Source organism: Podarcis bocagei, assembly GCF_964188305.1.
Source record: "Podarcis bocagei genome assembly, chromosome: 18".
NCBI classification, from domain to species: Eukaryota; Metazoa; Chordata; class Lepidosauria; order Squamata; family Lacertidae; genus Podarcis; species Podarcis bocagei.
In genome coordinates, this window is record NC_138144.1 from 3,872,279 (window position 1) to 3,897,461 (window position 25,183).

At 49.3% G+C, this 25,183-nt stretch overlaps 1 protein-coding gene across 1 annotated transcript in view; it reads left to right on the plus strand.

The window, feature by feature from the left end:
- The window catches only part of LOC308577493 (interleukin-6 receptor subunit beta-like), a 28,805-nt gene extending 3,888 nt beyond the window's left edge, over nt 1-24,917 (plus strand). The window contains exons 2-14 of the mRNA XM_081177719.1: nt 3,245-3,368; nt 4,549-4,730; nt 5,870-6,024; nt 7,941-8,124; nt 10,801-10,883; nt 11,781-12,000; nt 13,353-13,538; nt 13,685-13,786; nt 14,538-14,684; nt 17,004-17,147; nt 19,696-19,792; nt 21,664-21,745; nt 22,915-24,917. Of these exons, the coding sequence (XP_081033845.1) occupies nt 3,245-3,368; nt 4,549-4,730; nt 5,870-6,024; nt 7,941-8,124; nt 10,801-10,883; nt 11,781-12,000; nt 13,353-13,538; nt 13,685-13,786; nt 14,538-14,684; nt 17,004-17,147; nt 19,696-19,792; nt 21,664-21,745; nt 22,915-23,451 (2,243 nt within the window). The 3' untranslated portion in view covers nt 23,452-24,917. The remainder of the gene's footprint in view (nt 1-3,244; nt 3,369-4,548; nt 4,731-5,869; nt 6,025-7,940; nt 8,125-10,800; nt 10,884-11,780; nt 12,001-13,352; nt 13,539-13,684; nt 13,787-14,537; nt 14,685-17,003; nt 17,148-19,695; nt 19,793-21,663; nt 21,746-22,914) is intronic.
- Nucleotides 24,918-25,183: the final 266 nt, after the last annotated feature.

The following is a 25,183-nucleotide window of genomic DNA, read 5'->3' on the forward strand; positions in this document are numbered from 1 at the left end:
AACGGTCAGGGGTCCCTTTACCTTTACCTATATGCCTTTAGCAGAATCAGAGCTCCCCACACAAACACGCTTTAAAGTGCTTTGCGAAGGGCCTCACTCGCAGATCCAGCTTTCGCCCTGGCGACGGCTCGTTCTCCAGACGCACACACTTTGTGGCATGAAATTGTTTGGCAGCAAGCCGATCAGGCTTCCCAGCCTGTTGCTCACGCTCTTACCTCCGGAAGCAGCGGCCTTTGACGCTCCAACTTCCATCCCCCCAGCCCCAGCGCCCCCTTGCTAATCCCCCCATCTGTTCCCTGTGCCGACACACCACACAGAATCACCTCCCACCCCTCTCCAGTTTATTATTAATCTCCGCTACGGCACCGTTTCTGGAAGAAAAACACTCCCAGGTTAATTTGCGGTCATTATCCCATTAATCTGGATGGCTAGCTAGGGAGCGAGGCAGTTGCGATGCCTAGGATCACAGAATTTGTCGAACCAAAGCCCAATCGCCTGCTTGTTTGTGGGCGGGGGAATTTATTTGCTTATCCCGCAAAAGGAAACGGAGGCCAAAAGGAACGGCGTGCTCTGAATTATCCATAGTACTCCCCCTTCTTTGAAACCTAACCCACCCACCCTGCAATTTAGTACAGTGGTACAGTGGTGCCTCGCAAGACGAAATTAATCCGTTCCGCGAGTCTCTTCGTCTTGCGGTTTTTTCGTCTTGCGAAGCACGGCTATTAGCGGCTTAGCGGCTATTAGAGGCTATTAGTGGCTTAGCGGCTATTAACGGCTTAGCGGCTTTAAGAAAAAGGAAACAAACTCGCAAGAACTCACAAAACGTTTCGTCTTGCGAAGCAAGCCCATAGGGAAATTCGCCTTGCGGAACGACTCAAAAAACGGAAAACTCTTTAGTCTTGCGCGTTTTTCGTCTTGCGAGGCATTCGTCTTGCGAGGTACCACTGTACATCGGGTTACATATGCTTCAGGTTACAGACTCCGCTAACCCAGAAATAGTACCTCGGGTTAAGAACTTTGCTTCAGGATGAGAACAGAAATCGTGCTCCGGCAGCATGGCGGCAGCGGGAGGCCCCATAAGCTAAAGTGGTGCTTCAAGTTAAGAACAGTTTCAGGTTAAGAACGGACCTCCGGAACGAATTAAGCACTTAACCCGAGGTACCACTGTACTGAACTGTGCAGCAGAGAGCCTTTGACATGGATTGGCTGAACTCCTGTGACTGTGTGGAGTATAATAATAATAATAATAATAATAATAATAGATAATTTATTTATACCCCGCCCATCTGGCTGGGTATCCCCAACCACTCTGGGTAGCTCCCAACAGAATATTAATAATAACAACAGAAAAGCGACAAAACATCAGACATTAAAAACTTCCCTCAACAGGGATGCCTTCAGATGTCTTCTGAAAGTCATATAGTTGTTTATTTCCTTGACATCTGACGGGAGGGCTTTCCACAGGACGGGTGCTGCCACCGAGAAGGCCCTCTGCCTGGTTCCCTGTAACCTCACTTCTCACAGGGAGGGAGCCGCCAGAAGGCCCTCGGTGCTGGACTTCAGTGTCCGGGTAGAACGATGGGGGTGGAGACGCTCCTTCAGGGATACTGGGCCATTTAGGGCTTTAAAGGTCAGCACCAACACTTTGAATTGTGCCTGGAAACATACTGGGAGCCAAGGTCTTTCAAGACCGGTGTTATGTGGTCTCGGCGGCCGCTCCCAGTCACCAGTCTAGCTGCCAGTTTCTGGATTAGTTGTAGTTTCTGGGTCAGCTTCAAAGGTAGCCCCATGGAGAGCGCATGGCAGTAGTCCAAGCTGGAGATAACCAGAGCATGCACCACTCTGGCCAGACAGTCTGTGGGCAGGGAGGGTCTTATCCTGCGTGCCAGATGGAACTGGTAGACAGCTGCCCTGGACATAGAACTGACCTGTGCCTCCATGGACAGCTGTGAGTCCAAAATGACCCCCAAGTGTTTGTGTCCTGAAAGCTCCGGCTGCTTGGGGAAAACATATGGAATGTTTGCAGGATGGGTGCTTTGAAGGAAAGGAGAGCTGTCCATTTGGATGGGGTCCGAGGCTTCCCTTGAGCGTCTCTTCCGGCACTTTGACCCAGGCTCGGTTTCCTTTCGGGGTGAGCTCCCTAGACCTGCCCCAACGTTTTGTGACATTTGCATTTATTTGCAAGAGGGCTGCAGCTCCCCTCTCCCCCCAAAAGAACTTCTTCCTATACCTCAGTCACGCTTAGGTGGGTCAAAGCCTTCTGTTTTCTCCAGCAAATGGCCTGTACTAACTAGGGCTGATGGGAGTTAGGGTAATGGCGTTGTTAGAGCGCCAGACTAGGAGCTGGGAGACCAGCGTTCGAATCCTGCCACTCGCTGCCTTTCAGCCCAACCCTACTTCAAAGGGTCGTTGTGAGGATTACTGTATTTTTTGCTCTATAAGACTCACTTTTCCCCTCCTAAAAAGTAAGGGGAAATGTGCGTGTGCATCTTATGGAGCGAATGCAGGCTGCACAGCTGTCCCAGAAGCCAGAACAGCAAGAGGGATTGCTGCTTTCGCTGCGCAGCGATCCCTCTTGCTGTTCTGGCTTCTGAGATTCAGAATTTCCCCCCCCTTTTTTTCCTCCTCCAAAAACTAGGTGCGTCTTGTGGTCTGGTGCGTCTTATAGAGCGAAAAATACGGTAAATGAATGGAAGAAGCACAGAGGCCACCTTGAGCTCCTGGGGAGAAAAAGGGTGGGAAACAAACTAATTATAATTATAATTATAATTATATAATATTATTTATACCCTGCCTATCTGGCTGGGTTTCCCCAGCCACTCTGGGTAGCTCCCAACAGAATATTAAAATACAATAGTCTATTAAACATTAAAAGTTTCCCTAAACAGGGCTGCCTTCAGATGTCTTCTAAAAGTCTGGTAATTGTTGTTCTCTTTGATATCTGGTGGGAGGGTGTTCCACAGGATGGGTGCCACCACCGAGAAGGCCCTCTGCCTGGTTCCTTGTAGCTTGGCTTCTCGCAGGGAGGGAACCGCCAGAAGGCCCTCGGAGCTGGACCTCAGTGTCCTGGCTGGACGATGGGGATGGAGACGCTCCATCAGGTATACTGGACTGAGGCCATTTAGGGCTTTAAAGGTCAGCACCAACACGTTGAATTGAATGATTTGGAGGGTACCAGGTGTGTGTGGGGGGGAGAGTATAAGTAAAAGTTTCTATGTTTCGTTTCTCTCCTTGTATTTCTCAGGCGTGGCTCCAAGGAGCCTGAAGCTTGAATACTGTGTCAGCTTCTGGGCTAGAAACATCACATGCTACTGGAACCCGTTGCTGGATATGGGCCCAGAAACTACGTACAGGCTCCACATCACAGAGTAAGTCTCCTGCCTGCCTCTGGGATGGCAGAGATATAGAGCCACACAGTGTCGCACAACCAGCATGCTGGAATAGTATTCTTATCATTGCTTGACAATTTTGTCTACCTGGGTTCCACCATAACCAGCGATCGCTCCTTCAATGCTGAGCTAGACAAGCAAGTGGCACTGTGGTCTAAACCACTAAGCCTCCTGGGTTTGCCGATCAGAAGGTCGGCGGTTCGAATCCCCGCAATGGGCTGAGCTCCCGTTGCTCTGTCCCAGCTCCTGCCAACCTAGCAATTCAAAAGCACACCGGCGTGAGTAGATAAATAGATACCACTGCAGTGGGAAGGTAAACGGCGTTTCTGTGCGCTCTGGTTTCCGTTATGCGCCAAAAGTGGTTTAGTCCTGCTGGCCACATGACCCAGAAAGCTGTCTGTGGATGAAGGCCAGCTCCCTTGGCCTGAAAGCAAGATGAGCACCGTAACCCCATAGTTGCCTATGGCTGGACTACGATTTACAATGAATTCAACAACATTTTCAAATGTTCCTTCCCTAAAAAACCCCGAAGCCTTCCTGCTAGGAATTATGGGTAATGAAATCACAAAAAAGTTTAGGGACATCTTCATGTAGCCACCAGAATTTTCATCAAAAGGTTGGAAGGGAGATACCATACCACCCAAAGCAGACTGAAAATAAAATTAAGTGCATATTTAAGGACTAGGAACACAATGGGAAGATTGGGGGTGATGTTAAATTGAATTTCAGAATGGTGTACAAAACATGTATCAACCAAGGAACAAACGAATGTTTATTTTTATTTTGATAACAACTTTTATCAATCCTTTCTGTTGTACAGTTTTCAAAACTAATAAAACAAAATGTTCTGGGGCCTCCATTTTTCATCAGCTCCAACCAGCTTCGATAGGGGATGGTGTTCCTGTTTCTGTAGTCCAGCAAAACATCTGGCAAGGTGCAGGATTCCCTGTGCCGGGTGTAAGAGTTTTCTTACCCTAGACTCTACCTACTGAGCAGCTTGGAGCCGCCATTTTTAAATTTCCCACAATCCCCTGAAGCAATGCGGATAGGGCATTCTGGGAAATTTCTAAAGGAGGGCTTGGAGGCTCACCGATTCTCCACTCCTGCCCCTTGAACCAGCAGCTGCTAAGGAGTCCTCCCTTCTGTTTATTTTTTCCAGAGAAGCTGGACGCTGTCAAATGGATTTTGGCCACACGAGAAGCTGTGCCGCCACCCAGGGAGGCAGTGCCTGTGGCGTCCCGGTGGAGAACCTCTTTGCTTTCTACAAAATAAACCTAACTGCCGAGAGTCGAGGCGTCCAAGTGAGCGCTCCGGAAATGTGCATCCATGGAATGAGCATAGGTAAGCAAGGAAACTCGGGGAAGTCTCCTCGCCCTCTACACAAGAACCCTGCCTTCTTAGAGGTTGATTCAGAGAAAGAGTTTATTCTGCTCTCCGGATAGCAGAAGGCACTTGCGTGGTCAGTTCACAGCAAGTCCAAAGAAATGAGAGATTCCATGCAGTATATATATCCTCCAGGCACCCTCTCCCCCCTTCCCCAGGAGTGCAGACACGCAAGCTCATACACGCAAGTTGACATCCATGACCATAAACAGATATTCCTGTTCCGGTACTCTTGACCATAAAAGGTCCTGTTGAGTGTGTTCCATTTGTAAATTGAGTCCCCCGCTGCTAATCAGCTGCTGAGTCTGTCAGCTGTTGAGTCCTGAGCACCCACACAACACAGAGGTGATATTTGGAGCTTTTGTTTTCGCTATTTTTTTGTGTTTTTGTTTGTGTGGCTTTGCCATTTTTTTGACTGTGACTTGTTCTTCATTTTATGGGACTGACTTGTGACTGTGGCTTGTGACTTCTTTGTTTTTGTGACTGTGGCTTGTCACTTGGTTTCTGTGACTTGTTTTTGTGACTGTGTGGAACCCAGTTCAGCTACTGATTGATTGATTGATTGATTGATTGATTGATTGATTGTGTAACTGCAGAAATGGATAAAAGCCCCCCATCCAAACAATGACTATCATCAGTGCACGTAAGAGAGAGAAAAATAATTTTAATTTTATCTTCTACAATACTGTATTATTTATTTTATAGGAAAGTACATTGTTCATTGCTTTCATTTTATGGATCAATGGTCTTGTTAGATAGTAAAAATTCATGTTCAATTGCTGTTTTGGGGGTTGCTTTTAAAAGACTGGAACGGATTATTCCGTTTTGCATTACTTTCTATGGGAAAGCATGCCTTGGTTTTAGAATGCTTTGGTTTTGGAACAGACTTCCGGAATGGATTAAGTTTGGGAAGCAAGGTACCACTGTATTATTATTATTGCACAACTATGAGATTACTGTAGAATCCAAGAAGGTTGTACAATCTTCGAAGGGGCCGTTGCTGCGAGTGTCAGGATGGGACCCCTGCCCTTCTGGGTTTGACACTGCGCCGTTGGATACTTTCACTTCCCAACTTTCTCTTCCCACCCCACATCTAGTGAAACTGAGTGCACCTGAGGTTAGCATCGCCGAAGCAAACAAGTCGCGGTGCTTCTATCTGGAATGGAACATCCCTGGCGATGAGGTACTATCTGTGTTAGAAACAGAGTATGAAATCCAGTTCCGCGACGTGGCAGAGACGTCTTGGGTGCAGGTGAGCAGACAGGATCCTTTGCCCGGTGGCTTCTGTGACGCAGATCTGTTGCAACATATTTGTGTAGTGCCCTGTGTCTTGACGTTTGATTGAAAGACAGGCCCCCGCCCCAAGGGGGCTTGCAAATTGTACTGTGGAGAGTGTATTAACTTATGGTCCGTGTGTGTGGTTTGGGAGCTGCACAGTCAGGGGAAAAACAATGCTGTCCAGGGTTGTAAAGACTGTGGAGAGAATAATTGGGTGCACTCTTCCCACCTTGGATCAAATCTACGCTTCCAGATGTCATAAGAAAGCTGCAGAGATAGCGCAGGATAGTGCGCACCCCGGAAATGATCTCTTTCAGCTTCTGCCTTCTGGAAGAAGGTACAGGGTTATAAAGACTAGGACTAGCCGCCTGAGAAACAGTTTCTATTCAAATGTGATTTTGGTTTTAAACGCAGGGTAAGGTAGTCTCTGGGACACGGGTGGCGCTGTGGGTTAAACCACAGAGCCTAGGACTTGCCGATCAGAAGGTCAGCGGTTCGAATCCCCTCAATGACGGGGTGAGCTCCCGTTGCTCGGTCCCTGTTCCTGTGAACCTAGCAGTTCAAAAGCACCCCAAAAAGTACAAGTAGATAAATAGGTACCGCTCCGGTGGGAAGGTAAATGGTGTTTCCATGCGCTGCTCTGGTTCGCCAGAAGCGGCTTCGTCCTGCTGGCCACATGACCCGGAAGCTGTACGCCAGCTCCCACGGCCAATAAAACGAGATGAGCACCCCAGTCGGCCACAACTGGACCTAATGGTCAGGGGTCCCTTTACCTTTTTAAGGTAGTCTCTATGGGAGTATATTGCATTTAATTATGGGGTACCAGAGTTTTTAGGGGGCTAACCAGGCTGGGACAGCTGGGATAGCAGGCTTGTTGGTTTCTGAATGTCTGACGTAGATTTTCAATTTTGTTGTTCTGTATGGGACAATGACAATAAAGATTATCGTATCGTAAATATGACTGCGTCCCATGCACCGTCAAAGCACCTCTAAGACTCCTGAGAACTGCAGTTTATTGAGGATTCTGGGAATCGTAGCTCTATGAGAGGTAAACTATTGTTCCCAGGCTTCTTTAGGGCAGGGAATGTGCTTTAAATCAACGGTGTATATGCAGCCTGGGAAACATCAGAGGAAGATAGTAATAATAATAATTTATTATTTATATCCCGCCCATCCAGCTGGGCTTCCCCAGCCACACTGGGCAGCTCCCAATAAGATTAAAAACAGAATAAAACATGAAATACTAAAAACTTCCCTAAATATGGCTGCCTTCAGAAGGGCAAGGAAATGAGTGTTAGGGTGCGTGCGCTAGTTATCTCCCGCTTGGACTACTGCAATGTGCTCTCCATGGGTCTACCTTTGAAGGTGACCCGGAAACTGCAACTAATCCAGAATGCGGCAGCTAGACTGGGGACTGGGAGCGGCCGCCGAGACCATATAACACCGGTCCCGAGTCTTAGGTTCCAGTCTTTTTTCTTTTTTTAAAGTCCTCATTAAACCTCATCAGTATTGTAGTGCTAATTTCTCCTGACAAATCTTTGGAAGCCATTTGCCCTAATATTCACATTTTGGCTACGCAATTTCACATAATGCATGCATTTATGGGCACACTTTACCCTATCAAATGCTTTTTTTGTACGCATTACTTTGTTGGAGGGCCTCGTTGCAAAATCCAGACATGTACCAATTTCAAAGGATGGCTGTGATTTGGCAAATTATGTAGATCTGCCTTTACTTACCAACCGAATAAGAGTACCGTAGAGCTGCCTTTACTTACCAACCGAATAAGAGTATTTCACCCACCTCAATTTGCAGTGGCAGCTCAGCTTTAAAAACATGCGAAGTGCTAAAGCGTGCTCCCCACTCCCCAATATTTCTCCTCCCACAAAGGTCAATCTTACATTGTCTGAAAATGCCCCCGGCTTCGCAAACATCTGCCACGTCGCCCCCTTCACCAACTACTCTGTCCGAGTGAGGGCAAAATACCTCCATGAAGTTTCCTTCGCCATCAGCGGCGGGCGCCCTCCCTGGAGTGACTGGAGCGGTGAGAGATTTGTGAGGACCCTACCTGAAGGTAAGGTGATCTCTGCTATGCTTAGAGGCGACACTGGATCACAGGGGGTTGGTCTAGATGGCCCTGGGGTACCCTCCCAGCTCTACTGTTAAGGTTCCAAGGGGTTGCTCGAGAGCAAGCAGGCAAATAATATAATAATAATAATAATAAAAATTATTATTTATACCCCGCCCATCTGGCTGAGTTTCCCCAGCCACTCTGGGCGGCTCCCAATCAAGTGTTAAAAACAATACAGCATTAAATATTAAAAACTTCCCTAAACAGGGCTGCCTTCAGATGTCTTTTAAAGAGAAGATAGCTGCTTATTTCCTTCACATCTGAAGGGAGGGCGTTCCACAGGGTGGGCGCCACCACCGAGAAGGCCCTCTGTCTGGTTCCCTGTAACCTCACTTCTTGCAATGAGGGAACCGCCAGAAGGCCCTCGGCGCTGGACCTCAGTGTCCGGGCTGAATGATGGGGCTGGAGACGCTCCTTCAGGTATACTGGGCCGTTTAGGGCTTTAATGCCTCCCTGTGAAGCCTTGCTTTTGATGCCAAAATAAACTTTATCTGTCCAGAGCGCCACTCTCCCATGGCTGGCTCATTCACTGGCAGAATCCGTGAGTGGGCGGTCCTTAAACCTTCCCCAGCAGAGTAGTTTCTTGACGCCCAGTCTGCGCCTCCCCTCTCGGCGCGATAGCCTACTGCGCAGGGAGGGCGTGGGTAACGGAAGACCTCTCTCCTGCCCACTTTGCCCAGGCCAGGTGTCCTGGCACTGCCTCGCCTCCTCCGAGCCCTGAATCTCCTCTCCACTGGAGGCATGGTTCCTCTCCTCCGCTGAGGAGGTGCTGCTTCCCACGATCTTTGGGGGGTTCTCTGTAATCCAGCCGGCTTTTCCCGTCTCCCCCCTGAGCCGGTGGCAGTTCCCTGACATCTACAATTCCATGAATCTACGACACAGGCGCTCAGATGCTCGCAAGAATGGGAGGGCCAATTGTGCCTCTAGTTCAGGAATAGGCAAACTCGGCCCTCCAGATGTTTTGGGACTACAACTCCCTGTCGGATTCTCAGGCCGCAGTCAGAGGTAACTGGCCACACTCCAGGCATTCGGCTTGAGATCCTTGTTGACCTCCCCGTCTGCGTCTCCCGGCAGGATACAGGCAAGGTCACTATCGGCGATCCCACTCAGAGTGAGAGGGACACACCACTCTCCCCTCTCCTCCCTGCCTCCCCAGGGAGGGGAAAGAGTCAGACAGAAATCTATTTACATCGCTTTATTTCTGTCATTGCAGCAGTACAGAGAAACACGTCTGCACTCTCCAGTCTCCAACAGTAGAGAGAGAAAACTCCACCCCTGTACTTCCAGTACAGGTCAGATGACACTCTGAGCTAACATCCGGTGCTCAGAACAGTGAATAGACTGCCCCTTTGTTCCCGTGGTACAGTCCCAAACATCAACATCCTGTTTTGCATTCCAGCAACTTGCAGCTCGCTCTCGCATTGGTGCTTTTTCCTGACACTCCCATCATCCCTGACCACTGGTCCTGTTAGCTAGGGAGGTTGGGAGTTGTAGTCCCAAAACATTTGGAGGGCCGAGTTTGCCTGTGCCTGCCCCAATTTCATAATGTCATGTATCTCTTGTATCTCTTTTTGCCTTCTGCGTTCTCTTGACATGAGAAGAGTTTGCAGGATCTGGCCAATGGACCCTGTAGTCCAGCATCCTGTTCCGGGAAACCCGCAAGCAGGATTCGAACACAGCTCTCCCATCCTGCGGCTCCCAGCGACTGGTATTCGGAAGAATTGTCGACTCCAACTTGGGAGACAGAGCCTCTGGCCTTTTCCTCCGTGGATTTGTCTAATCTTCTTTCAAAGCCATTCCAGTTTGGTGGTCAACATCATGGCCTCTCAGGGGTGGCGGTGGAGTGAATTCTGTAATAATAATAATAATAATAATAATAATAATAATAATAATAATAATAATTTTTTATTTATACCCCGCCCATCTGGCTGAGTTTCCCAGCCACTCTGGGCGGCTCCCAATCAAGTGTTAAAAACAATACAGCGTTCAATATTAAAAACTTCCCTAAACAGGGCTGCCTTCAGATGTCTTTTAAAGAGAAGATAGCTGCTTATTTCCTTCACATCTGAAGGGAGGGCGTTCCACAGGGTGGGCGCCACTACCGAGAAGGCCCTCTGTAGTTTGTGCTGGGTGAATCAATTGCTTTCTCTGATCTAATAATAATAAAATTTTATTTATATCCTGCCCTCCCCAGCTGAAGCCGGGCTCAGAGCGGCTAACAACAGTAAAATAATACCGCATTCTAAATTTCATTATAAAATCAGCTCAAATCAAATTAATGGCAACCATGGGCCAGAGTTCTGTGAGGATTACCAAAGGAGGGAGTCAGGCTGTGCCCTGGCCAAAGGCTTGGTGGAACAGCTCCATCTTGCAGGCCCTGTGGAAAGATGTCAAGTCCCGCAGGGCCCTGGTCTCTTGTGACAGAGCGTTCCACCAGATCGGAGCCACAGCCGAAAAGGCCCTGGCTCTGGTTGAGGCCAGCCTAACCTCCCTGTGGCCCAGGACCCCCAAGATGTTTTTGTTTGAAGACCATAAGGTGGGACATACCAGGAGAGCTGGTCCCGTAGGTACGAGCGTCCTAGGCCTGTACTGAACCTCGACGTTTTGCTTCCACTGCAGTTCCGTCGACAGGGCCAGCACTTTGGAGGAAATTAGGACACTCCGATGGCTATGGAAACAGAGTGGTCGTCCTCATGTGGAAGGTAAGGATGGATATCCAATACACCAACACCGTGGAGTAAAGGGGTTCTGTAATGTGCCAAGAGTCGCAGGCGGCATGGTGCCAACATCATTGTCTGAGCGCAAGCCTGTTGCTGGGTGGGTGAAAGATTCGCTGCACAAAGATAGTGTCTTGAGGTCCCAAGGGGCCGCATTTGGTGTATATGATGTAAAGTAAAGGTAAAGGGACCCCTGACCATTAGGTCCAGTCGTGGCCGACTCTGGGGTTGCGACGCTCATCTCGCTTTACTGGCTGAGGGAGCTGGCGTACAGCTTCCGGGTCATGTGGCCAGCAGGACTAAGCCGCTTCTGGCAAACCAGAGCAGCGCACGGAAACGCCGTTTCCCTTCCCGCCGGAGCGGTACCTATTTATCTACTTGCACTTTGATGTGCTTTCGAACTGCTAGGTTGGCAGGAGAAGGGACTGAGCAACGGGCGCTCACCCTGTCATGGGGATTCGAACCGCCGACCTTCTGATCGGCAAGCCCTAGACTCTGTGGTTTAACACAGAGCACCACCCGCATCCCTGTATATGATGTAGGGACATGCATATGATGTTTGGTGTACAGTGGTACCCCCGGTTGCGGACAGGATCCGTTCCAGAGCACTGGTCAGATCCCGAGGTTTCAGCTGCTGGAGGGACTGCTTCTGCACATCTGTGCATGGCAAACCCCCGGAAATATTACTGTATTTTTCCATCTATAAGACGCCCCTAATGTATAAGACACCCCCTATTTTAAAAGTCAGCAGTAACACTTTGAATTGTGCTCGGAAACGTACTGGGAGCCAATGTAGGTATTTCTTGGATACCACAAAAGGGGAAAAGGAGCCTTTTTTTCTTATAACAGTTGCAAATTTTTCCTTTTGCTTCCTCCTTTCAGCCCCTGATGCCAAAGGAGGCAAACGGCGAGATTCTGGGATACAGCCTTCACTCACAAAAGAGAGGGGAGCCCGCCACACTGCGATGCTTCACTCCAGACCTGCAGTGTAGCCTTCTCCTCCCGGCAGGAGAGGAATTTACGTTCCTTGTGGTGGCCACCAACATTGTGGGCATGTCTCCTCCAACCAAACTCGTGATCCCGCCATCTGGCGGTCAAGAAGGTGAAGTAGGAGGGTGGGGAACAGCAAAGGTAAAGGGACCCCTGACCATTAGGTCCAATCGTGGCCGACTCTGGGGTTACGGCGCTCATCTCACTTTACTGGCCAAGGGAGCCGGCGTACAGTTTCCGGGTCATGTGGCCAGCAGGACTAAGCCGCTTCTGGCCAACCAGAGCAGCGCACGCAAACGCCGTTTACCTTCCCGCCTGAGTGGTACCTATTTATCTACTTGCACTTTGACGTGCTTTCGAACTGCTAGGTTGGCAGGAAATGCCATTTTTATCTTTGTTCAATAGGCTGGATTCTACTCACATTCGCACAGCAAGAGCTTTGGTCAAGCAAGCAAGACTTGAAGGACACATTCCTTAGGCCCAGGCTATCAGAAGGACCGCATCCTCCCATAGGGGAGCGGGTGGCGCTGTGGTCTAAACCACCCATCCTCCTGGGCTTGCTGTTCAGAAGGTCGGCGGTTCGAATCCCCGCAATGGAGTAACCTCCTGTCGCTCAGCCCCTGCTCCTGCCCACCTAGCAGTTCGAAAGCATGCCGGTGCAAGTAGATAAATAGGTACCACTGCAGCGGGAAGCTAAACAGCGTTTCCGTGCACTCTGGTTTCCGTCACATGTCCCGTTGCGCCAGAAGCAGTTTAGTCCTGCTGGCCACACGACCTGGAAAGCTGTGTGCAGACAAACACTGGCTTCCTCGGCCCGAAAGCGAGATGAGCGCCGCAACCCCATAGTTGCCTTTGACTGGACTTAACCATCCAGGGGTCCTTTGTCTTTTGCTTTACACTCATCTCAGACTCATCTGTCTGCTACCGGCTAGTGTAGACACTGTGGTCTAAGCCACTGAGCCTCTTGGGGTTGCTGATCAGAAGGTTCACGGTTCAAATTCCCATGACGGGGTGAGCTCCCGTTGCTCCATCCCAGCTCCTGCCCACCTAGCAGTTCGAAAGCACACCGGTGCAAGTAGATTAATAGGTACCACTGTGGCGGGAAGCTAAACGGTGTTTCCGTGCACTCTGGTTTCCATCATGGTGTCCCGTTGCGCCATAAGCGGTTAAGTCCTGCCGACCACACGTCCCGGAAAGCTGTCTGCGGACAAATGCTGGCTCCCTCGGCCCGAAAGCAAGATGAGCGCCGCAACCCCATAGTCGCATTTGACTGGACTTAACCTTATCCTCTTGTACAGGCCCTGAGACTTTTTGGGGGGAAGCTCTGTTCCACGGCATGCTTGGGGGTGGGGAATGAGGGAGAAGGCCTTCTCGGCTGTTGCTCCCAAACTTCAGATTTTCTGACCAAACTGGCGTTTTGGAGTGTTGGTGAGCATTCCGTGACGTTCTTTTTTTTGCTCCTAGCTCTGCTGTCCCCGCTGCCCATCCTGGTGTCTCCTGCAGGAGACCACAGCCTCCTCTTACGCTGGCCCCTCCCAAGCAACCCAATGACAGTCTACATTTTCGAATGGGGTCAACTACCCGCGAAAGAGGGCAGAGAAGTGTCCTGGCGTTACCAGCCAGCGAGCGTTGGCCATGCGCTCATCACAGGTGAGTCAACCGTGTGACGCAGCGGCAAAATAAGCTAATGTGATTTCTGGCTGCGTCAGCAGAATTCCGGTGATGGGGCGGGGGCAGGGAAACCCAAAAGTTTGGGGCTAATTTCCCTCTTGTGGAATCTTTTTATTCCTTTCCAGAAGCAATCAAGCCAGGAAAGCTCTATGAACTGAAATTTTTCGCCCTCGTAGATGGCAAAATCTGGGCTTCGGGTTCGACCAGTGCTTACTCCAAACAGATTGGTAGGTGGGACCCGAAAGTATTCCATTATTCCACCCAGCGAAACTTATTTGTTGTTGCTGTTGAGTCGTTTAGTCATGTCCGCCTCTTTGTGACCCCCTGGACCAGAGCACGCCAGGCCCTCCTGTCTTCCACTGCCTCCCGCAGTTTGGTCAGACTCAGGCTGGTAGCTTCGAGAACACTGTCCCACCATCTCGTCCTCCGTCGTCCCCTTCTCCTTGCGCCCTCCATCTTTCCCAACATCAGGGTCTTTTCCAGGCAGTCTTCTCTTCTCATGAGGTGGCCAAAGTCTTGGAGCCTCAGCTTCAGGATCTGTCCTTCCAGTGAGCACTCAGGGCTGATTTCCTTCCGAATGGAGAGGTTGGATCTTCTTGCAGTCCATGGGACTCTCAAGAGTCTCCTCCAGCACCAGAATTCAAAAGCATCCATTCTTCGGCCATCAGCCTTCTTGATGGTCCAGCTCTCACTTCCATACATCACTACTGGGAAAACCATAGCTTGAACTATACATGAGGAGAGATACTCACCGCCAAATCACATATCACGTCTGTGGCCACAGCATGAACCACAAAAGTCATACATCCACTCTTTCATCCAGAATATTATTTTTTTCTTGTTTTCCTCCTCTAAAAACTAGGTGTGTCTTATGGAGCGAAAAATACGGTAAATGCAGAGTTCGATTTGTGTGTCTATAAACAGATACTCATCTTTCTCCCTCTCCCCCCTTTCCTTCCCCCTTCACTCTTTCTCCAGCTCCACTCCGTGCTCCGACTCTATATCCCGTCCGAGTCTGGAAGTCCCGGGTCGAGTTGCAGTGGGAGATTCTCCCTTTGGAGGAACGCGGCGGGGTGATACGAAACTACACCGTCTTCTACAAAAAAGAGGGTGACGATGAGCATAGTAAGGGTGTGCTTCCTTCTGTTCTGACAGGGAACACACACCCCCATTTCAAAAAATGTGGCTGTGGTTGCTTTAACATATTTTTAAAAGACACACCAATAATAATAATAATAATAATAATAATAATAATAATAATAATAATAATAATTTATTATTTATACCCCGCCCATCTGGCTGGGCTTCCCCAGCCACTCTGGGCGGCTTCCAAAAGAATATTAAAATACTATAATACATCAAACATTAAAAGCTTCCCGAAACAGGGCTGCCTTCAGATGTCTTCTAAAAGTCAGAGAGTTGTTTATTTCCTTGACATCTGAAGGGAGGGCGTTCCACAGGGCGGGCGCCACTACCAAGAAGGCCCTCTGCCTGGTTCCCTGTAACTTGGCTTCTCGCAGTGAGGGAACTGCCAGAAGGCCCTCGGTTTCTAGACCTTAAGGCATGGGTAGGCAAACTAAGGCCCGGGGGCCGGATCCGGCCCAATCGCCTTCTCAATCCGGCCCACGGACGGTCCGGGAATCAGTGTGTTTCTACATGAGTAGAATGTGTCCTTTTATTTAAAATGCATCCCTGGGTTATTTGTGGGGCATAGGAATTCATTCATATTTTTTTTTCAAAATACAGTGGTACCTCAGGTTACAGAGGCTTCAGGTTACAGACTCCGCTAACCCAGAAATAGTGCTTCAGGTTAAGAACTTTGCTTCAGGATGAGAACAGAAATCGTGCTCCGGCAGCGCGGTGGCAGCAGGAGGCCCCATTAGCGAAAGTGGTGCTTCAGGTTAAGAACAGTTTCAGGTTAAGAACGGACCTCCTTACCTGCACTGACGATAGTCATTGTTTGCATGGGGGTCTTTTATCCATTTCCACAGTCGCACAGTCAATCCATCAGTAGCTGAACTGGGTTCCACACAGTCACAAAAACCAATGAACCGACAAAGCCACAAAAACGCAAAATAAATAGCAAAAACAAAAGCGCCAAACTTAATCCGTTCCAGTTTGACTTCCGAAACGTTCGAAAACCAAGGCGCGGCTTTTGATTGGTGCAGGCGCCCCGGAAACAATAGCCGACAGCCGCATCGGACGCTCGGCTTCCGGAAAACGTTTGTAAACCTGAACACCTACTTCCGGGTTTGCGGCGTTTGGAAACCAAGGTGTTTGAGAACCAAGTCATTTGGGAACCAAGGTGTTTGAGAACCAAGGTGTTTGGGAACCAAGGTGTTTGAGAACCAAGGCATTTGTGAACCAAGGTGTTTGAGAACCAAGGTATTTGGGAACCAAGGTGTTTGAGAACCAAGGCATTTGGAACCAAGGCGTTTGAGAACCAAGGTACAGTGGTGCCCCGCAAGACGAATGCCTCGCAAGACGGAAAACTCGCTAGACGAAAGGGTTTTTTTGTTTTTTGAGCTGCTTCGCAAGACGATTTCCCCTATGGGCTTGCTTCGCAAGACGGAAACGTCTTGCAAGTTTGTTTCCTTTTTCTTAACACCGTTAATACAGTTGCGACTTGACTTCGAGGAGCAACTCATAGAACGCGGCGTGGTAGCCTTTTTTGAGGTTTTTAAAGACTTTTGTGATTTTTGAAGCTTTTCCAAAACTTCTTTTGCAGCCATTTGGTAAGTTAAGTTTTGGATTTTGGGTTGGGGTGTTTGGAATTCAAGGACTTGGTGTTGGGGAGGGGTTTGCAAGAATCTGGAAGCTTGTGTGTTTTTTTCTGCATTTTTATGATTTTCTGTGACCATTGGGCCACTCTGCTGTTTTTTTAAAAAAAATTCTGGATTTGAATTTCTGTGTGCTGGGTGGCTGGGGGAACAGTTGGGGAGGGGTTTGCAAGAATCTGGAAGCTTGTGGTCCCCCCCCCCCTGCATTTTTATGATTTTCTGTGACCATTGGGCCACTCTGCTGTTTTTTTAAAAAAAATCTGGGTTTGAATTTTGAAATGCTCTTTACAGTATGTGTGACTTTAAAGAGCACTTAATAAACTCTTGTTGTACCAAATTTGGCTTTGTTTGGACTTTTTTTGACCATAGGAACGCATTAATTGATTTTCAATGCATTCCTATGGGATTTCGTGATTCGCAAGACGAAAAATTCGCTAGACGAAAAAATTCGTGGAACGAATTAATTTCGTCTTGCGAGGCACCACTGTACCACTGTACTCACGGTGGCGAACCCAATGTCCTAATGGGAAGCAGGATCCAAGCACAACGCCATTTCTTGCAACTGGTCTGCAAAAGCATCACAACCTCCTCTGACTGCAGAGCTGGTAGCCATTTTGTAGCCTTCTTCTAGCCTCAGGAACAGCCCCTCTGTCTTGTTTTCCAGCGGCGGTCGTCCTGGACAGCTCCGTACACGGCTACCTCATTGAAGGCCTGGCTCCTAGCTCCACCGTGACGGTCTTCATCGCCGTCGCCAACGATGGAGGGAGCACAGACGGACCCGTTCTGACCATCCACACCAAGGACTCCGGTGAGGGAACATGGTGGGGTTTCCTGGGGTTGCATTTTTGCTCCGTCCCTGCGTCCGAAGTGTTGCCACCTTTCCCATTCAGCCCCGTGCTTGTGCCTTTAATAATAATAATAATAATAATAATAATGATTTATTATTTATACCCCGCCCACCTGGCTGAGTTTCCCCAGCCACTCTGGGCAGCTTCCAATCAAGTGTTAAAAACAATACAGCATTAAATATTTAAAAACTTCCCTAAACAGGGCTGCCTTCAGATGTATTTTAAAAAGAAGATAGCCACATATTTTCTTTATATCTGAAAGGAGGGCGTTCCACAGGGCGGGTGCCACCACCGAGAAGGCCCTCTGCCTGGTTCCCTGGAACCTCACTTCTCTCAACGAGGGAACCACCAGAAGGCCCTTGGAGCTGGACCTCAGTGTCTGGGCAGAACAATGGGGGTGGAGACGCTCCTTCAAGTATACAGGACCGAGGCCGTTTAGGGCTTTGAAGGTCAGCACCAACACTTTGAATTGTGCTTGGAGACGTACTGGGAGCCAATGCAGATCTCTCAGGACCAGTGTTATGTGGTCCCAGCGGCCACTCCCAGTCACCAGTCTAGCTGCCGCATTCTGGATTAATTGCAGTTTCCGGGTCGCCTTCAAAGGCAGCCCCACGTAGAGCGCATTGCAGGAGTCCAAGTGGGAGATAATAAGGTCCTCTTCTGCCAGGCAGTAGGAATCTGCATTCTGGAAGCTGCCAGACCATTGGAGTAGCGTGACGACAGCCTTACAACTTAATATATGGCAAGATAAGATACGGAGAAGCAGAAGGCCTGCTCAAGATCCAGCAACTTTTTGTACTGATCCATAAAACTATCCAAGCGACTCGTTTACTGGATACCCCCTCTAAAAGAGGCAGCCGTGGGGTTATTTTCATACAAGCCCATGTTTTACCCCCATTTACTTGCTCATTGGGACGCGGGTGGCTCTGTGGATTAAACCACAGAGCCTAGGACTTGCTGATCAGAAGGTCGGCGGTTCGAATCCCCGTGACAGGGTGAGCTCCCATTGCTCGGTCCCTGCTCCTGCCAAGCTAGCAGTTCGAAAGCACGTCAAAGTGCAAGTAGATAAATAGGTACCACTCCAGCGGGAAGGTAAACGGCGTTTCTGTGCGCTGCTCTGGTTCGCCAGAAGCGGCTTAGTCCTGCTGGCCACATGACCAGGAAGCTGTACGCCGGCTCCCTCGGCCAGTAAAGCGAGATGAACGCCACAACCCCAGAGTCAGCCACGACTGGACCTAATGGTCATGGGTCCCTTTACCTTTACCTTTTACTTGCTCTTTACAGTTGCTCTACACTGAATCAGTCAATTTATTTGTTTCTTTGTTTTATTTGCGTTTCTGATACATTTCAACAGAAGGGGAAACGGAAAGTAATAAAAACTAAGGTGGGGGGAAGAGTTACATGTTACATATTCTATTACATTCAAAAATACACTCCAAGGACTCAGCTACATTAGTAAAAGGAGGTGGGCAGGTGTGGGGACTCCCTGGTCCTGAATGGGGTAACTGTGCCCCTGAAGGACCAGGTGCGCAGCCTGGGAGTCATTTTGGACTCACAGCTATCCATGGAGGCACAGGTTAAATCCGTGTCCAGGGCAGCTGTTTACCAGCTCCGTCTGATACGCAGGCTGAGACCCTCCCTGCCTGCGGACTGTCTCGCCAGAGTGGTGCATGCTCTAGTTATCTCCCGCTTGGACTACTGCAATGCACTCTACATGGGGCTACCTTTAAAGGTGACCCGGAAACTATAATTAAACCAAAATGCGGCAGCTGGATTGGTGACTGGGAGCGGCTGCCAAGACCACATATCACCAGTCTTGAAAGACCTACATTGGCTCCCAGTACGTTTCCGAGCACAATTCAAAGTGTTGGTGCTGACTTTTAAAGCCCTAAACAGCCTCGGTCCAGTATATCTGAAGGAGCGTCTCCACCTCCATCGTTCTGCCCGGACACAGAGGTCCAGCACCGAGGGCCTTCTGCCGGTTCCCTCCCTGCGAGAAGCCAAGTTCCAGTGAACCAGGCAGAGGGCCTTCTCAGTGGTGGCACCCGCCCTGTGGAACGCCCTCCCACCAGATGTCAAAGAGAGAAATAACTACCAAACTTTTAGAAGACATCTGAAGGCAGCCCTGTTTAGGGAAGCTTTTAATGTTTAATAGGTTATTGTATTTTAGTGTTTTGCTGGAAGCCGCCCAGAGTGGCTGGGGGGACCCAGCCAGATGGGCGGGGTATAAATAATAAATTATTATTATTATTAGTAGTAGTATTAAAAACACACCACAGTGTTTTGAATGCATTACAAACATGCAACACCAGATGGCGCAGTGGAGCAGAAAACTTTTATGTACGGTTTTACATAGCGGTTCCCAACCCCCTGTAATTCTGTGAAATAAGCAATGTTGTGGCTGTATTCCTGTGGATGGCAGGAGGGGGTGGCGCCGGTTTCTCTTTGGTGAATGCCTTGGCCTCCGAGATCTGAAGCTCCCTCTTTCTCTCTCTGCTTTCTTGGCAGATTACGGCGAAACCGAAATTCTCTCTTCCGTCCTTTGCGTGGGGTTCCTCTTCGTCCTGCTTGCCGGATCCCTGGCCTGTCTATGGAAGCATCGGTTGTGCGTGTCCATAAAGCTTTGCCTTCCCATCCCATTAGGCCCAACCCATCGTTTGCTAGGGCTCCCAACTTTTTCTTCTCTCTCTCTTTTAAAAATAACATCCTCCAGAGAGGGCTGCAAGGAATCATTTTGCTGCTTGGGACTGCATGACTCAAGAAAACACCCTGAGCATAGCTGTCAAGCGTCCCTTATTTGGTGGGAAAGTCCCTTATCCCAGCGCCATGTCCCGCTGCTGTTCCTTATTGATGGATGTCCCTTAAATTTCTCGGGTTTCAAAGGAAGCAGCTCCTCTCCCTCCCTCCCTCCCTGCCGGCCAGGGAGGAGGGAGGCTCCAACTGTGTTGCTTGGCTGCCCAGTCCGCCCCACTCCGGCCTCCTCTCACCAGCCTCGGCCCCCGGGAGCCCCTCCCCGCTGGGACTGGCGGGAGCCTCGGGCCCTTCCGCCACCATCCTCCTCGCAGCCGCCAAACTGAGCATCTCTGCCTGGGGCCTCCCCTCTGCCTGTCACCGCCGCTCCCACTAGGCCATACTGCAGCTGCGCCACCGAAGGACCCGGATGAGATGGGCAGCCTGGCATGGCCTATGAATTGCTGAGGAGCCCTGAGAGGAGAGCGAGGGCAACCATAGAGAAAGCAGTTCAGAGAGAGGAGAAAGAGGAGGAGGCGGAGGCGTGGGCAGGTGTTTCAAGGGCTACAAGGCAGTGGCGTAGCGTGGGTTGTCAGCACCCGGGGCAAGGCAAGTAATTTGCGCCCCCTAACCCGTGGATTTGTGCCCCCTAAACCTAACTCCCAGATGTTGCGCCCCCCACGCTACGCCACTGCTACAAGGGAAGGACCGCAAGCGCTTCTCCCATAGATTTGGAGTGGTAGACTAGCATAGATGGTCTGATCTGTGGGTTTACTTCGGGCGCTATTTCCCCCCCCCTTCCTCCCGCCCCGCCTGATGGAACTGAGAGCTGCAGATGGAGCACGAGAGAAAAGATACTGAACTGCACCAGCATCTTCATAGCTCGGACTTCGCTTTGCACGAAAAGTGGTTGCTGCTTGTAGTTATTTAATTGCACTGTTTCATCAGCTGGTGTCTGGAGCAGCAACCTCTGGAAACGAAGGGCTAAAAACCGGCGCTGCTCTCCCAAATTATCCGGTCCCTTTTAACTTCGTATTTCAGCTGGTTGACTAAAATCCCTTATTTTCAAGGCTGCTGGTCCCTTATTTTCAAATCTGCAAGTTGACAGCTATGACCCTGAGCCCCTTTCTACACCGGCCTGTGGGAAAGTCTCTCCCTTCTGGACTACGGCTTCCATCGGCTCCAGTCGTTGTAGCCATCTCAAACTACAACTCCCGCCACCCTCTAGCCACCAGGGCCGTTTCAAACTACAACTCCCATCACCACCGGCCAGCGTGCCAACTTGGGCTGGTGGGTGCTGTCGTTCAAAAATATATGGAGAGAACCAGTTTGGCAGAGGCTGGCATGCCCCGTGCCAGGGCTCAGTGGGGCTTCCTCAGAAGCACATTTCGGAAACCTGGGGCCACCACCAAGGCAGCCCTGTCCATACACACACACCTCAGCTTGCTTGTTTAGAGAAGCTTTTAATGTTTGATGTATTAATGTATTTTAATATTTTGTTGGAAGCCGCCCAGAGTGGCTGGGGAAGCCGAGCCAGATGGGCGGGGTATAAAATTATTATTATTATACGAGTCTCATTCTGCGAAAGAGACACTTTGAAACTGAACCAAAATCTTCTGCCTCCTAGGCAGAAACTAGATTTTGCTTTCCTCTTTAATTGTCAGAACTCGTTTCAGTTGAAGTCCTTTTTTTCCCTTTTCTGTCTCCCACCTCCACTCTTTTAACTAAAGTCTCTGGATTTTTCAGGCTTCGGAAGTACCTGTGGCCGCCGATTCCTGACCCGGCAAAAAGCAACCTTGCTACATGGGCACCGCAAAAAATGTGTCTGGTGAGTAATAAATAACAATAATAATAATAATAATAATAATAATAATAATAATAATAATAATAATAATAATAATAATAATTTATTTATACCCCACCCTCCCCGGCCAGAACCGGACTCAGGGCGGCTAACACCAATAAAATGACAATAAAACGTAATAGAAAAAAACAAAAAACAGTTAGTTAAAATATGGGTTAAAATACAATTTAAAATGCAGCCTCGTTTTAGTAGGAACCCATAAATCAAAGCCATAAGGGGAGAAAAACATAAAGGCCAGGTGGAACAGCTCTGTCTTGCAGGCCCTGCGGAAAGATGTCAAATCCCGCAGGGCCCTGGTCTCTTGTGACAGAGCGTTCCACCAAGTCGGGGCCAGTACTGAAAAGGCCCTGGCCCTAGTTGAGACCAATCTAACCTCCTTGCGGCTCAGGACCTCCAAAGTGTTGCTATTTGTGGGCATACCAGGATAGTGTTGTTTGGGTGGGTGGCTTGGATTGGCACAAAAGGGATTCCCCCCCGCCCCCCCCAGGCAGTTAAAGGCGCCTTCATACATAGCCTGTCTTCTGTGACCTAGAAGCAGTTCAGCCAATCGCTGAGCAGGGGCGTTAGAAAAGCATTGCAGCCCAATTAGAACATGGAACCGATGGTGTTAAGGACTCGGCCAATGGGATCATTGGCTACCACGGTGCTTCTGTGACATAAGGGCAGTTCAACCAATCACTGAGCAGAGGCTGTAACCATCGCTGGACCCAGCAAACTGCAATATGGGCATTACGCAAGTCCAATCAGAGAGTCAGAATTTTTAAAGGACGCCCCTTAAAGCCCCTTCTTGTCCTGAAGGAGCGTCTCCACCCCCATCGTTCTACCCGGACGCTGAGGTCCAGCTCCGAGGGCCTTCTGGCGGTTCCCTCATTGCGAGAAGCAAAGCTACAGGGTACCAGGCAGAGGGCCTTCATGGTGGTGGCACCAGCCCTGTGGAACGCCCTCCCATCAGCTGTCAAAGCGATAAACAACTACCTGACATTCAGAAGACATCTTAAGGCAGCCCTGTTCAGGGAAGTTTTTAATGTGTGACATCTTAGTCTTGGTCTTTGTTGGAAGCTGCCCAGAGTGGCTGGGGAAACCCAGCCAGATGGGCAGGGTACAAATAATAAATTATTATTCTTATTATTTAGGATTTCTCTCCTTGTCGCCCTGAGAAATGGAGTCAAGATTATCTCACCTTGACCATCAACGACCTCCTGAGAGTTCTCCCCTCCCAGTCGGAGGAGACGGGGAGGAAGGCGTTTTTGGGGAGCCAGTGGCTGGTGGATATTCCCAGGCCTTTGCAGAAGTCAGCCCCCATGACCAGAAACGGGAGCCCCTCCTGGGAAAGCGGGGGGCAGACCCAGAGGAACATGTCCGCCTGGAGCCGAGTGGAGTACTCCAGAGTCATCGTGGTCCAAAAGAACCATGGTCCAAGTGATACTCAGAGAAGTCCTCATCATTCACAGTCCTCCTCCAAGAGCCAGGATACTGAAAACTCTGCTCTCGGATCAAAGTCTGGCCAAGGGGTCTGGTTGCAGAATTTCACCTATGAGGGCCTGCTGGGTGTTGGGCCAGGCAGCAGGGCGTTCGGGTCCGTGGGTGAATTTCCACTCCTGGTGAGTCTGGTGGAGGGAATTCTCCACCCGGCTGAAAGCCCGCAAGGGACTCCGAGGAAGAAACCCTAGCTTATCTCGCAAGGATCTCGCAAGACCTCCGATACGAGCTTTCTCGCTGCTCAGCTTTATTATCGTAAAACTAACCTGCTTGGAAAGGAGTACGACAAGGCTGTATATTGTCTCCCTGCTTATTTAACTTATATGCAGAATTCATCATGCGAAAGGCTGGGCTGGATGAATCACTAGCTGGAATTAAGATTGCCGGAAGAAATATATCAACAACCTCAGATATGCAGATGACACAACCTTGATGGCAGAAAGTGAGGAGGAATTAAAGAACCTTTTAATGAGGGTGAAAGAGGAGAGCGCAAAATATGGCCTGAAGCTCAACATCAAAAAAACGAAGATGATGGCCACTGGTCCCATCACCTCCTGGCAAATAGAAGGGGAAGAAATGGAGGCAGTGAGAGATTTTACTTTCTTGGGCTCCATGATCACTGCAGATGGTGACAGCAGCCACGAAATTAAAAGATGCCTGCTTCTTGGGAGAAAAGCAATGACAGCATCTTAAAAAGCAGAGACATCACCTTGCCAACAAAGGTCTGTATAGTTCAAACTATGATTTTCCCAGTAATGATGTATGGAAGTGAGAGCTGGACCATAAAGAAGGCTGATCGCCGAAGAATTGATGCTTTTGAATTCTGGTGCTGGAGGAGACTCTTGAGAGTCCCATGAACTGCAAGAAGATCAAACCTCTCCATTCTGAAGGAAATCAGCCCTGAGTGCTCACTGGAAGGACAGATCCTGAAGCTGAGGCTCCTAGACTTTGGCCACCTCAGGAGAAGAGAAGACTCCCTGGAAAAGACCCTGATGTTGGGAAAGATGGAGGGCGCAAGGAGAAGGGGACGACAGAGGACGAGATGGTGGGACAGTGTTCTCAAAGCTACCAGCATGAGTTTGACCAAACAGCGGGAGGCAGTGGAAGACAGGAGGGCCTGGCGTGCTCTGGTCCAGGGGGTCACGAAGAGTCGGACACGACTAAACGACTCAACAACAACAACAACATCATTATGGAAGAAACGTCTTGAAATAGTAAGATTTGACCGTGGAACCAGTGACCTGGTGCGAGTGGCTGGGCTCTCCATCGATGCCGTAGAGATCTCTGGATTTCCGATAGGACCCCTCCTGCACTTCTGCGTTATTGAAAGGAGTGCGATATTGCACAAAAGCCCCACAGCTTCCCCAAAAGAATTCTGGAAACCGTGGTTTGTTAAGGGTGCCCAGAGTTGTCCCCTCACAGAACTACATTTTCCAGAGTGGTTTATCAATCAGTCCCTCTTCCCTGAGAACTCTGGGAATTGTAGTTCCGGGAGGGGAATAGCACACGGAACAAACTACATTCCCCATTATTCTTTGACTGTTTAAAGACGGCTTTAAATGTATAGTGCAGCTTAGGACTTTATGGATTAAATCTTTGCTCCTTCTTGCAGAATTCCAAATCGTCTACCCCAATATTACATTCAAATGACAATAATAATAATAATAATAATAATAATAATAATAATAATAATAATAATAATAATAATACAACTAGTACAATTCTTTGCAATGCAGGAATCCCAGCTAAACAATCCCAGACCATCCGACTTCTTCTGAAAAATCTCCAGCAAAGGAGAGTCCGTTTGCCCGGCGACACACTTCGTACCGCCAGAAAGTTCTTCCTGGTGTCTAGAGAGGGAGAGAAGGAAGAACGGGGAGGAAAGTTTTGGGGAGGAAAGTTTTGCTCGGAAGTGAGGTTTCT